The sequence below is a fragment of the Triticum aestivum genome, chromosome 3B, assembly GCF_018294505.1.
Source record: "Triticum aestivum cultivar Chinese Spring chromosome 3B, IWGSC CS RefSeq v2.1, whole genome shotgun sequence".
Classification (NCBI taxonomy): domain Eukaryota; kingdom Viridiplantae; phylum Streptophyta; class Magnoliopsida; order Poales; family Poaceae; genus Triticum; species Triticum aestivum.
Window position 1 is genome coordinate 396070006 of NC_057801.1, and position 15074 is coordinate 396085079.

Here is a 15074-nt window from a genome sequence, read left to right on the forward strand (position 1 = left end):
TGTATAAACCCAAAATCTTTGATCATCTCATCAAAGCGTACATTCCAACTCCGAGATGCTTACTCCAGTCCTAAGAAGGATTGCTGGAGCTTTGCATACTTACTAGCGTCTTTCAGGATTGACAAAACCTTCTGGTTGTATCACATACAACCTTTCCTCAAGTATAACGTCGAGGAAACAATGTTTTGACATCCTATCTGCAAGATTTCATAAATCATGCAGTAATTGCTAATATAATCCTAACAGATTCTTAGCATCGCTACGAGTGAGAAAGTCTCATCGTAGTCAACTCCTTGAACTTGTCGGAAAACATCTTAACGACAAGTCGAGCTTTCTTAATGGTGATACTTACCATCATTGTCTGTCTTCTTCTAAAATCCATCTGTACCCAATAGCCTTACGACCATCAAGCAGTTCTTCCAAAGTCATGGAGCCTTTCTCAGATTTTATGGCTCCTAACCATTTGTTGGAATTTGGGCCCACCATCGCTTCTCCATAGCTCGTAGGTTCATTGTTGTCTAGCAACATGACCTTCAAGACAGGATCACCGTACCACTCCAAAGCAGTACGCGTCCTTGTCGTCCTACGAGGTTCGGTAGTGACTTGATCCGAAGCTTCATGATCGATATCATAAGCTTCCACTTCAATTGGTGTAGGTGCCACGGGAACAACTTCCTGTGCCCTGCTACACACTGGTTGAAGTGATGGTTCAATAACCTCATCAAGTCTCCACTATCCTCCCACTCAATTCTCGAGACAAACCTTTCCTCGAGAAAGGATCCGATTCAAGAAACAATCCCTATTGCTTTCGGATCTGAATTAGGAGGTATACCCAACTATCTTGGGTGTCCTATGAAGATGCATTTTATCCGCTTTGGGTTCGAGCTTATCAACCTGAAACTTTTTCACATAAGCGTCGCAGCCCCAAACCTTTAAGAAACGACAACTTAGGTTTCTCCAAACCATAATTCAAACGTTGTCGTCTCAACGGAATTACGTGGTACCCTATTAAAGTGAGTGCGGTTGTCTCTAATGCCTAACCCATGAATAATAGTGGTAATTTCGATAAGAGACATCATGGTACGCACCATATCCAATAGGGTGCAACTATGATGTTCGGACACACCATCACACTATGATGTTCCAGGCGGTATTAATTGTGAAACAATTTCCACAATGTCTTAATTGCGTGCCAAAGCTCGTAGCTCAGATATTCATCTCTATGATCATATCATAGACATTCTATCCTCTTGTCACGAAGATCTTAAACTTCACTCTGAAATTACTTGAACCATTCAATAATTCAGACTTGTGTTTCATCAAGTAAATATATTCAACATCTACTCGAATCATCTGTGAAGTAAGAACATAACGATATTCACTACATGCCTCAGCACTCATTGGACTGCACACATCAAAATGTGTTACTTCCAACAAGTTGCTATCTAGTTCCATCTTACTGAAACCGAGGCTTTTCAGTCATCTTGTCCATGTGGTATGATTTGCATATCTCAAGTGATTCAAAATCAAGTGAGTCTAAACGATCCATCTGCATGGAGTTTCTTCATGCGTATGCACCAATAGACATGGTTCGCATGTCTCAAACTTTTCAAAAATGAGTGAGTCCAAAGATCCATCAACATGGAGCTTCTTCATGCGTTTTATACCAATATGACTTACATGGCAGTGCCACAAGTAAGTGGTACTATCATTACTATCTTATAATTTTGGCATGAAAATGTGTATCACTACGATCGAGATTCAATAAACCATTCCTTTAGGTGCAAGACCATTGAAGGTATTATTCAAATAAATAGAGTAACCATTATTCTCCTTAAATGAATAACCGTATTGCGATAGACATAATCCAATCATGTCTATGCTCAACGCAAACACCAAATGACAATTATTCAGGTTTAATACTAATCTTGATGGTAGAGGGAGCGTGCGATGTTTGATCACATCAACCTTGGAAACACTTCCAACACATATCGTCAGCTCGCCTTTAGCTAGTCTCCTTTTATCTCGTAGCTTTTATTTCGAGTTACTAACACTTAGCAACCGAACCGGTATCTAATACCCTGGTGCTACTAGGAGTACTAGTAAAGTACATATTAACATAATGTATATCCAATATACTTCTATCAACCTTGCCAGCCTTCTCATCTACCAAGTATCTAGGGTAATTCTGCTCCAGTGGTTGTTCCCCTTATTACAGAAGCACTTAGTCTCGGGTTTGGGTTCAACCTTGGGTTTCTTCACTAGAGCAGCAGCTGATTTGCCGTTTCATGAAGTATCCCTTCTTGCCCTTGCCCTTCTTGAAACTAGTGGTTTCACAACCATCAACAATTGATGCTCCTTCTTGATTTCTACTTTCGCGGTGTCAAACAACGCGAATACCTCAAGGATCATCATCTCTATCCTTGATATGTTATAGTTCATCACGAAGCTCTAGCAGCTTGGTGGCAATGACTTTGGAGAAACATCACTATCTCATCTGGAAGATCAACTCCCACTCGATTCAAGTGATTTTTGCACTCAGACAATCTGAGCACTAGCCCAACGATTGAGCTTTTCTCCCTTAGTTTGCAGGTCAAGAAAATCGTCGGAGGTCTTATACCTCTTGACGTGGGCACGAGCCTGAAATCCCAATTTCAGCCCTCGAAACATCTCATATGTTCCGCTACGTTTTGAAAACGTCTTTGGTGCCTCAACTCTAAACCATTTAACTGAACTATCACGTAGTTATCAAAACGTGTATGTACGATGTTCGCAACATCCACAAACGACGTTTGGGGTTCAGCACACTGAGTGGTGCATTAAGGACATAAGCTTTCTACTGTCCGCATAAACGCTACTGTCAACTTTCAACTATATTTTCTCTAGGAACATATCTAAACAGTGGAACTAAAGCGCGAGCTTATAACATAATTTGCAAAGGGTCTTTTGACTATGTTCAGGATAATTAAGTTCATCTTATGAACTCCCACTCAGATAGACATCCCTCTAGTCATCTAAGTGATTACATGATCCGAGTCAACTAGGCCGTGTCCGATCATCACGTGAGACGGACTAGTCATCATCGGTGAACATCTTCATGTTGATCGTATCTACTATACGACTCATGCTCAACCTTTCGATCTCTGTGTTCCGAGGCCATGTCTGTACATGCTAGGCTCGTCAAGTTAACCCTAAGTGTTTCGCGTGTGTAAATCTGTCTTACACCCGTTGTATGTGAACGTAAGAATCCATCACACCCGATCATCACGTGGTGCTTAGAAGCGACGAACTTTAGCAACGGTGCACAGTTAGGGGAGAACACTTCTTGAAATTGTTGTAAGGGATCATCTTATTTACTACCGTCGTTCTAAGCAAATAAGATGCATAAACATGATAAGCATCACATGCAATCAAATAGTGACATGATATGGCCAATATCATTTTGCTCCTTTTTGATCTCTATCTTCGGGGCTCCATGATCATCATCGTCACCAGCATGACACCATGATCTCCATCATCATGATCTCCATCATCGTGTCTTCATGAAGTTGTCTTGCCAACTTATTACTTCTACTACTATGGCTACCGGTTAGCAATAAAGTAAAGTAATTACATGGCGTTGTTCAATGACACGCAGGTCATACAATAAATAAAGACAACTCCTATGGCTCCTGCCGGTTGTCATACTCATCGACATGCAAGTCGTGATTCCTATTACAAGAACATGATCAATCTCATACATCACATATATTCATCACATTCTTCTTGGCCATATCACATCACATAGCATACCCTGCAAAAACAAGTTAGACGTCCTCTAATTGTTGTTTGCATGTTTTAGGTGGCTGCTATGGGTTTCTAGCAAGAACGTTTCTTACCTACGCAAAAACCACAACGTGATATGTCAATTGCTATTTACCCTTCATAAGGACCCTTTTCATCAAATCTGTTCTGACTAAAGTGGGAGAGACTGGCACCCGCTAGCCACCTTATGCACCAAGTGCATGTCAGTCGGTGGAACCTGTCTCACGTAAGTGTATGTGTAAGGTCGGTCCGGGCCGCTTCATCCCACAATACCGTCGAAACAAGATTGAACAAGTAACGGTAAGCATATTGAACAAGATCAACGCCCACAACTACTTTGTGTTCTACTCGTGCAAAGAATCTACGCAATAGACCTAGCTCATGATGCCACTGTTGGGGAACGTAGCAGAAATTCAAAATTTTCCTACGTGTCACCAAGATCTATCTATGGAGAAACCAGCAACGAGGGGAAGGAGAGTGGATCTACATACCCTTGTAGATCGCTAAGCGGAAGCGTTCAAGAGAACGGGGTTGAAGGAGTCGTACTCGTCGTGATCCAAATCACCGAAGATCCTAGTGCCGAACGGACGGCACCTCCGCGTTCAACACACGTACAGCCCGATGACGTCTCCCACGCCTTGATCCAGCAAGGAGAGAGGGAGAGGTTGAGGAAGACTCCATCCAGCAGCAGCACAACGACGTGGTGGTGATGGAGGAGCGTGGTAGTCCAGCAGGGCTTCGCCAAGCACCACGAGATATGAGGAGAAGGGAGAGAGGTAGGGCTGCGCCAAGAGGAGAAGTTCTCATGTCTTGGGCTGCTCCAATGCCTCCAATATATATAGGGGGAGGGGGGGCTGCGCCCCCACCTAGGTTTCCACCCCTAGGGGGCGGCGGCCAGCCCTAGATGGGACTTGGAGGGGGCGGCCAAGATGGGGAGAGAGGGGGCGCGCCCTAGGGTGGGCCTATAGGCCCATCTGCGCCTAGGGTTTCCCCTCTCCCCTCCTAGCTGCGCCTTGGGCAAGGGTGGGAGGCGCACCAGCCCACTCTGGGGCTGGTCCCTTTCCACTCTAGGCCCATGCAAGCCTCCGAGGCCGGTGGCCCCACTTGGTGGACCCCCGGGACCCTCCCGGTGGTCCCGGTACATTACCGATAAAACCTGAAACTTTTCCGGTGACCAAAACAGGACTTCCCATATATAAATCTTTACCTCCGGACCATTCCAGAACTCCTCGTGACGTCCAGGATCTCATCCGGGACTCCGAACAACATTCGGTAACCACATACAAACTTCCTTTATAACCCTAGCGTCATCGAACCTTAAGTGTGTAGACCCTACGGGTTCGGGAATCATGCAGACATGACCGAGACGTTCTCCGGTCAATAACAAACAGCGGGATCTGGATACCCATGTTGGCTCCCACATGTTTCACGATGATCTCATCGGATGAACCACGATGTCAATGGACTCAATCGATCCCGTATACAATTCCCTTTGTCTAACGGTATTGTACTTGCCCGAGATTCGATCGTCGGTATGCCGATACCTAGTTCAATCTCGTTACCAGCAAGTCTCTTTACTCGTTCCGTAACACATCATCCCGTGATCAACCCCTTGGTCACATTGTGCACATTATGATGATGTCCTACCGAGTGGGCCCAGAGATACCTCTCCGTTTACACGGAGTGACAAATTCCAGTCTCGATTCGTGCCAACCCAACAGACACTTTCGGAGATACCTGTAGTGCACCTTTATAGTCACCCAGTTACGTTGTGACGTTTGGTACATCCAAAGCATTCCTACGGTATCCGGGAGTTGCACAATCTCATGGTCTAAGGAAAAGATACTTGTCATTAGAAAAGCTTTAGCATACGAACTACGATCTTTGTGCTAGGCTTAGTATTGGGTCTTGTCCATCACATCATTCTACTAATGATGTGATCCCGTTATCAATGACATCCAATGTCCATGGTTAGGAAACCGTAACCATCTATTGATCAACGAGCTAGTCAATAGAGGCTTGCTAGGGACATGGTGTTGTCTATGTATCCACACATGTATCTAAGTTTCCTATCAATACAATTATAGCATGGATAATAAACGATTATCATGAACAAGGAAATATAATAATAACTAATTTATTATTGCCTCTAGGGCATATTTCCAACAGCCCTGGTGTCTCTACTACCGAAGAAAGCCGGGGCCGTGGATATCAAGGATTTCCGTCCGATTAGCCTTATTAGTGGGCCAGTAAAAATCTTTGACAAGATTCTGGCCATTAGACTTGCTAAGGACTTGCCAAAGCTTGTAGGGCCGCACCAAAGTGCTTTTGTCAAGGGCAGATCCCTCCATGATAATTTTATGCTTGTACAATGTATGGCCAGAAGATTGCATGCTCTCAAATCGCCGACAGTTATGCTGAAGCTGGATATCAACAAAGCATTCGACTTCATCAGCTGGCCCTTCCTGGTCGAGGTCCTAAGGCGTTCTGGCTTTGGTGAAAAATGGATAGCATGGATTTGTGGACTGCTAGCTACCTCCTCCACCCGGATCATGATCAATGGATGCCCTGGTAAACCTATACTTGCTTGTCAAGGCCTGCGGCAAGGTGACCCCGTCTCACCCATGATCTTCATTCTCTGCATGGAGCCGTTATTTGCACTGTTCAAGCACGCCATGGAGTATGGGTTGTTGGCACCGCTGTCTCAAGCCAGATTGCAGCAGAGGGTATCCATGTTTGCGGATGATGTGATTGTGTTCTTCAAACCAAATGAGGTGGAAACTATCACTTGTTGAGCGATTCTTCAGCTCTTTGGGCAAGCTTCGGGCCTGGTGGTTAACATGAACAAGAGCTCGACAGTGCCTATTCGTTGCTCCCAGGAAGAGATACAGTGGGTGTCGCATAGCCTTGGGTGCTCGACCTCGATGTTTCCCTGCAAGTATTTGGGCATTCCACTCACGATCAGAAAGGCTTCGGCAGCTCAACTCCAGGGACTGTTGGACCGTGTGGCCGATTGCCTCCCACTTTGGAAGGCGGCAATGCTGCCTAAGAGTGGCCGCTTGTTGCTCATACAATCCGTGCTGTGTGCCATTCCTATCCACACTATGATGGCTTTGGATCTTCCTGCAAGAACGCTGGCGGCGCTAGTCAAGATATGCAGGAATTTCCTTTGGTGCGGTAAGAAGGAGGCCAATGGCGGCAGCTGCTCGGTTGCCTGGGAGGAAGTTTGCACGCCCAAGTGGGCAGGTGGGCTAGGGTTACCAAATCTGCCTTGGTTTAACAAGGCCCTTCGGGCGCGCTGGGCCTGGCTGAGAAAAGCAGATAAGGAAAGACCTTGGACCGGCTTTCAGATTACTATACCAACGGAATCTCAGGCACTGGTGGATGCTGCTGCCCGGACGACAGTTGGTGATGGGAAAGCGACTCTGTTTTGGGAGGATAGATGGATCATGGGCGAGCGAGTTAGAGATATTGCACCGAGCATATACATTCGGGTCCCGAAGCGGGTGCGACAATCTGAATTGGTAGCGGATGCGTTGAGAGATGGCAGTTGGGCATGGCATGTTGGCACTGAACTGTCACCGGAGGCACTTGATCAATATCTCCTTCTGTGGACTTGTGTCTCATCCATTACACTCGATGACGATAGTCAAGACTCTGTGACCTGGACTTGGGAGCAATGGTTGTTTTTTGACTCGCTCAGCTTATGCGGCAAGGTTCTCCGGGCGGCAGGTTTCGCCAACTGCAGACTTCACCTGGCAATCCAAGGCACCGCTTAGGTGTCGTTTCTTCAGTTGGCTGGCCATAAAGGATAGATGTTGGACATCCGTGAGGCTTGCACGACATGGCCTGCCTCACCAAGCAGCCTGCCCCATGTGTGATCAACATCAAGAATCCATGCAGCACCTGATGTTAGAATGTAGCTTTGCAAATCAGATTTGGCTGGCGGTAGGCAGACTTGCCAACAAGGAGGTGGTTCAGCACAGGTATGGGGAATCGCTTGAGCAATGGTGCCTGCGGCAGGAGGATGTCTCGGCTAACCGGAAAGCGCACAGAGCGAAGTGTCTACTGGTCATGTGGACAATATGGAAGCATAGGATTGATGTGGTGTTTAATGGAGCAACGCCATCATTTCAACAAGCCATGCAACGGATTCATGAGGAAGGACAACTGTGGGCGAAGCAGGCCTCTTCAAGGAGGATAATATCGGGTTCGAGGTAGCTCAATTTGCGTGGGATGTCAGCGAGTAGTAGCCTTTGGTAGTCTTAGGGTAGGCGAAATTCCGCTTGTAAATAACTATGTAATGGTGGACATGGGTTTCGTACCCTTTCTTCTCTAATGAATGATACGCACACTCTCGTGCGTATTCGAGAAAAAAAAATGGGATGAGCAGAACACAAACGTTGTTTGCAACCAAACAATTGAAGTTTGTATCTCCTCACACTCTAAGCACAAAAACGGCAATCAAACAGTAGGGGGGTAAGTGCCCCTCCATGTGATGCAGGCAACCAAACAGGTTGCATCTGCTGCATATGAGGCTGCAGTTGAATAACCAGACTGGTTGAAGATGGACATGCAATGCAGTTACTGTTGCAAACTGGAACCAAACACGCCCTAGAAGAATACAACTCAAGATTTGTGCCGGTTCGCGGGCGGCGGGCCCTTGCCTTTGAGAGATTGGAAGTGTTGTGTTGTATCGATGAGATTTGGGTAAGATATTCACAAGGCACTAGAGTCTAGTCTAGAGTTGAATAGGGCATGAGCGCCAAGCAGTATTCACGGGCGTGACCAGCCAATCCATTGTACTGAACCCCGTTGAAGCAAATTGATGATTCGCTACCGTTTTCTGATGCTAGAGAACATGAGCGGAACATAGCACTGACTAAGCACTTTTGAAGGGATAGCAGCACAGAGCACGCTGTAGGTAGGAGTAAAAAGAGAGGTGATACGTACGTTTCAGGGGAGGATTTGGCCGCCGATCTGGAACGGAACACAATCAGGCCGGGCAACCCACAGGCACCTGAGAATGAATGAATGAATGATATCATGGTGCCAGCCAGGCTGCGGCTGCCCAGCGAGGAGACGACGCAGGGAAAGGGAATGCTGCGTTGGTTGTGATTGGTCGCGCACACACAGCCAGGCGTTGGCCATGGGGCCATTCAATCCATCCCTAACCTAACCTAAGCTTATCCCTTTTTCGACATACACCAGTATTTGTATGGTTTGATACTTGATTCGACTCGGTTCGGTTCGGTTTGCGTACGATGATGATAAAATGATGTTGATGGTGGTGGTGGCAGCGTTAGGCGGTGACAGCGTGTGGGGCCAGCTCACATGCAAGCAAAGCAAACCTCTGCTCTTGCTCTTTCTTCTTGTTCTTGTTGTTGACGTGTACTACCGTATAGCAGGCCCACCAGAAACCTTAAACCAAATAGCGATCCTTCTCCCGCCCGCAATCATCACCATTACCAACGGCAACATGTATGTATCGCCTGGTTTCGGCTCCTCTTATTCGCTTAGTAGTTTAGGTTAGTTTTTTTAGTCCTCATAGAAGAAGCGTCGGATGGATGGTGGCGCTTCTTATCCAAGTTTGTCTTTCGGGATCTAATCCGTTTTGAGTTTATTCAGTTGGACGTAGTCAATGGAGCACCGACGATAGATTTCTATCGTCTCCTTTGAGCGATGAGATTAGGATTTCTCGTCATGTAACGAGATTTGGTGTCAGGTGCTTCAGATCTTGCTAAGGAGTTTAACGACGACGACTGCGGCTCTAGGACGCTGGTCCTCAGGGGCACATGCGGGAAGAATTTTCGGGTGTCATCGACAAGGTTAAGCCGGCTGCGGTAGAGGAGTAGCGACAACAACGCGTCAACAGCTCGTTCTGACGCTAGTAGTGGATGTTCCGTGGTCTTAAAATCACGTAATTTTTATTATGTTGAGACACTTTGTATTCTTTTCAAAAGAAAAAAACAATAACTTTACTCGTTGGCGTGCTCACGTACATTCCGTAATGGACAAGTTGGACGGATGCATGATCCTGTGCAGGTTACGTACCGATGCAGCCAAGCGTATGAAGCCGTTAAACACTGGCAAGCACTGACATTACAGATGCTACTACTCCTACTTAATTGTGGTCAGGAATGAGGAGCTAGTCACTCACATGACAGGCGTCTCCCCGTGTTTCAAGGCTCAAATGGTGGGCTCCCTCAAACGCCTCCAAGGACTATAGCTATACTACTCCATTACTTAATGTCGTCATGATGAGAAGAAACCAACAAAACAGTCTGAAAGCAGCAGGTGTACCAGAACCAAAAAAAGAACAATACGTGATTAGTATCATGATTAGCCGGTCGGCGAAAATCAAAATAATTTATCTAATGGTTTATTTGCGCGGAAATACTCCTATACTACTCTAGTTGGATTACGGAGGAGAAAACAAAGGGCCATAGCTGCTGGCTTCGCTAGGTGTGGATTCCCACTAAGCGCGTCGGCGTCGTCGTCGTCGTCTCGTCGGAGTGGAATGGATGCTCTGCACGTTGCGACGGGGCCCTCACTACCATACCATACCATACCATGGAACACAACGCAGCACAAACAGCACAGCACAACGCAGCTATTTTCCTTTTTTTTCTACTAGGGAGCGCAGCTAGCTAGCATCGCTTTCTTTGTTATCGGTGATAATTTCTCCTCACCCTGATAATTTATTCCCTTCATTTTTTCGGTGAGCGCAAAAGAAAACACCGTTCGTTGATGGCTCGCCAAAAAAAAAAGAATCGTAAAAAGAAAAAGCCAATTATACAACATTGGTCATCAATCATCAGAAAATGCGATCAAACGACCCGACGACGTTGTGGAAGGCAGCTCCTCTTCCAGCTGCCAGTTGATCCGTTGGCTGGAGCGTTGGTCCATCACGCGCACACGCAACCAACCAAAGCCATCCCGCGATCGCAGCCGTCCGGTCCAATCACCGCGCCATTATTCTATTCCCGCGCCGCGATTTGGCCTCTCCTGCTCCCCCATATGAACCCCACCCCCCTCAAACCCATGAGCATCCATCCACGCCGCAGCACACACACAGCCCGCCGCGGGCTACCATGCGTACACAGACGGCAATGGCGACCACCAAGACGCCCCTCCTCCTCTTCCTCGCGCTGCTCCTCGTCCCGCACCTCACCGCGGCCACGCCCGGCCACCAGCGCCGGCTGCTCCAGAGCCACGGCGCCGACGACGGCAGCGACGTCTTCGTCGACCCGTCCTACTCCTTCGCCAATCCGCGCCTCCGCGATGCCTACGTGGCGCTGCAGGCCTGGAAGCGCGCCATCCTCTCCGACCCGCGCAACCTCACCGGCTCCTGGTCGGGCCCCGACGTCTGCTCCTACTACGGCGTCTTCTGCGCGCCGTCCCAGGCGGACCATTACATCACCGTCGTCGCCGCCGTCGACCTCAACCACGCCGACCTCGCCGGCCACCTCCCGGAGGCGCTCGGCAGGCTCGCTGACCTCTCCGTCTTCCACGTCAACTCCAACCGCTTCTGCGGCCTCGTCCCGGCCTCCTTCCACGGGATGCACCTGCTCCACGAGCTCGACCTCAGCAACAACCGCTTCGTCGGCGCCTTTCCCGACGTCGTGCTCCGCCTGCCCAGCCTCAGGTACCTCGACCTCCGCTACAACGAGTTCGAGGGCCCCGTGCCCAAAGAGCTCTTCGACCTCCCGCTCGACGCCATCTTCATCAACTCCAACCGCTTCCGCTTCCAGATCCCCGACAACGTCGGCAACTCACCGGCGTCTGTCCTCGTGCTCGCCAACAACGACTTCGGCGGCTGCCTCCCGGCTTCCGTCGCCAACATGTCCGGCACGCTCAATGAGATCATACTCATGAACACCGGGCTAAAGTCGTGCGTCCCCCCGGAGCTCGGCATGCTCACCGCCCTCACCGTGCTCGACGTCAGCCACAACCAGCTCATGGGCGCCATCCCCGCCGAGCTCGCCAACCTCCACAGCATCGAGCAGCTCGACCTTGGTCACAACCGCCTCACCGGCGACGTGCCGGAGGGGATCTGCCACCTGCCGCATCTCCAGAACTTCACCTACTCCTACAACTACATCACCGGCGAGCCGCCGGTGTGCATGCACGTCAAGGCATTGGACGATCGCCGGAACTGCATCCCGAACCGCCCTGACCAGAGGTCAACCGAGCAGTGCCAATTCTTCAACAGCAACCATGTCAACTGCGACGCCTTCAGGTGCAAGAAGTTCGTGTTGCCGTCGCCGCCACCTCCTCCGCCTTCACCACCGCCACCAACCCCATCTCCTCCGCCACCTTCACCACCGCCGCCGTCGCCTCCTCCACCAACCCCGTCTCCTCCACCCCCGTCTCCATCACCCCCACCTCCGTACTACGAGGTCTCACCTGAGGAACGGTACCTTTCGCCGCCACCTCCAGCGTACCAAGAGCCGACAACGCCTCCCCACTACGAGGTGCCAGCTCCCTACTACGAGGTGTCACCGGAGGACCGGTACCACTCACCGCCACCCGCAGCTTACCAAGAGTCTCCACCTCCGCCCTACTACGAGGTGTCACCAGAGGACCGGTACCTATCACCGCCACCGCCAGAGTACGAAGAGCCGACAACACCGCCCCACTACGACCTACCAGCGCCGCCCAACTACGAGGTGTCACCGGAGGACCGGCACCTCTCGCCTCCACCACCGGCGACGTGGAAGATGCCGGCGTACGACTACTCGTCGCCGCCTCCACCGGCTGCCGGGCAGCCATGAAGTTGATTCTTTTCGGGATTTTTTTCCATACATTCTGATCATATACGAGTTTGCTGTGGTGAAACAATGCCGTTAATATCCTTGGTGTGTTCTTCTTCTTCTTCTTCATTCTTCTCTCCTCCCATTAATTTGTTCTTGTTTTTCATTGGTGAATGAAATACTCCTATAGAAGATCGATTCGATAATGAGAAGTTTCATCATTCGATTCCCTGTGGATTCAATGAAATTGTTGTCATCTTGCCGTTGCCAACAACTCGGCAACAACTAATCAATCACTTGACTGGAATAACAGCTAAGCAGAACAAGAATCTGAAGACTCCAAAATGAGTTTGAGCACGGCGGAGCCGTTGTACCATCTGAATAAGCTGCCAACGCATCACGTTCACGATGAGACGGTCCGTCGATTTGTGACGCGTTGCCTGGGAATGCGCACCTGCAGGTGGGCCCGCCCGACATGCGGAGCGCTAGCTGGATGGGACTTTTTCCACCGCCAGCTCAAGGTCAAGCAATCCTTGACGCTCAGCCGCTCAGCCTCTCTCTGCAAAAGGAAAAAAAATATGGCTCCTCAAAATGGATGCGCCTGTATAACTTAACCTTGCCTCTTGACTTTACCCACGTCTTGCGGGGACTCGCTAAACTATTGCATCCTGCGTCAACACCAACGTGCATGCGACTACTCCATGGTACCACTAACAAGTTTTTTTTTCTTTTTTGACGGGGGTACCAGTAACAAGTTGAATGTGTGCATTTTTTTTCGGGAATCATAGAGCTTTATTCAATCATTTCTAGCTCCAGCGCGATCAGCCATCAGGCTCGTCACGAGGAAACACATAGGTGCGCTGAGTTGTTGGCTTGTCTCATTACATATTGAACAACAAAACTAAGAAAAGTTGAGGCTAGCCCTTCAATTTCGAGAAGAATGGGCGCTATAACAGAGCGCGAAAATTGTCACGAGTTCCAGAGTTGTACCAACTCCAAGCAATCTACTTCAAACACCACTCGCGGAAAACCCCAAAGTTTACCGAAAATTACTCTGTCACGTAGAGCCAGAGCATCTGCAATGAGCGGATCCGTGACATTAAGGTGCGCCTTACTCCAGGCAGCAACAAAGGCGGAGGGTTCTTGCTAGACCCTCCGGTCCACTTTTGTTTTCAGTCAGCGAGACGCTTGCATCCGTGTTTATTTTTGTCCATTCTGGGTCAGGCGGTCTCCAACCATAACCAGGCAGAATCCTGGTATGTTCAACTGGGAGCTCTAGCAGCATTAGAGCTTCCTTGATTCGCTTCAAGGACTGGCTGAGATTCAGACTCTCTCTGTCATGTGTTATGTTGTTGTGTGAAGTCCATATTGCCCACATGACTGTGATGATCTTTGCCCGGTCTCCCTCATTGAAGCTGTATCACACATAATATCCTTGCACCATGTACTCGGATGTAGCTGTGGCAATTTGACATTGAGCCATTTCCTAGCTTCTGTCCAGAAGCTTTGAGCATGGGAGCATTTGATGAATGCATGCACCATGTCTTCGTCTGCACCCTTGCAAATTTTGCATCGGGCCATAGTAGCAATGTGTCTATGCCTTAGTGCAGATTCCACTGGCAGAATGCCGCAGAGGACTTGCCACCAGAAGACACGGACGTTGGGTAGCACTTTGAGCTTCCAAAGGCGAGTCCATAACCGTTTGTCATTCTCTGATGTTTCAGTGATCACCCCTTCATCTAGAGCTAAATGCTCGTTGTGAGTCATAAGAGCACGATACGCGGAGTTGAATGTGTGCATTGGACGTAGGGAAACGGCCACGGTTACCCTCGCCCCCCAAATCGCCCGTATATGTCGGGACACGGTTGTCCGCCGTCCAACACCGACTCCCATCGGTCTGCGGAGGGGAGGGTGGGGTGCACTGCGGGAGTCCAGACACGACTCAGGTAGGACTCTGACACCCCCGGCTCACCTAGAACCGAGGCAAAGCCCGCGCTTTTGTTACTGTCCGTGGCAAAAAAATCCTCCACACTCATCTTTCATCCCGCCGCTCTTCACCCAGTTCCCACCCTTTTTGCCGCCGCAGACGCATGGACCCGCATGAGAAACTGTCGGAGATGGCGGTGGTGGAGGATCCGGCGATCACGCTCGCTCGAAAGATCAACTAGGAGACACGACAAAATCGCCGCCTCAAAGTGAAGGTAAAGGCTGCGCCACTCAAGAAGCAGCAGGCCGGCGGAGGCGGAGGTAGAGGTCGTGGTGGTGGACGAGGAGGCGATGGTCGTGGTGGAGGTGGCAGACGCAGGGCCCCGCTACCGTGGCCAACCATGCACATCGCCATGGCCGAATCATTACAAGGCTCCGTACTACTACGCCTCAAAGCAGCTCGGAACGCAGTCCCACACACTCACCGACGGGCAAGTGTCCTTCATCGTCAACGTCAACGCGACACCGTTACTGTTGGATGTTGGGTTCTGGCAGACCCTTAAGGTTCGAACTCTGGGGTGCGCACGA

General features: G+C 49.3%; 1 protein-coding gene across 1 annotated transcript; it reads left to right on the forward strand.

Moving 5' to 3' along the window:
• The first annotated feature begins 10844 nt into the window (after nt 1-10844).
• On the forward strand, nt 10845-12802 carry LOC123070040 (leucine-rich repeat extensin-like protein 4). The gene has a single exon (XM_044493054.1). The coding sequence runs from the start codon at nt 10899-10901 to the stop codon at nt 12579-12581; it is 1683 nt and encodes a 560-aa protein (XP_044348989.1). The 5' UTR covers nt 10845-10898; the 3' UTR covers nt 12582-12802.
• The last annotated feature ends 2272 nt before the right edge of the window (nt 12803-15074 follow it).

Bases quoted from the DNA above. Each gene is read 5' to 3' on its own strand.
- LOC123070040 (XM_044493054.1), top strand. From the start codon at position 10,899: ATGCGTACACAGACGGCAATGGCGACCACCAAGACGCCCCTCCTCCTC.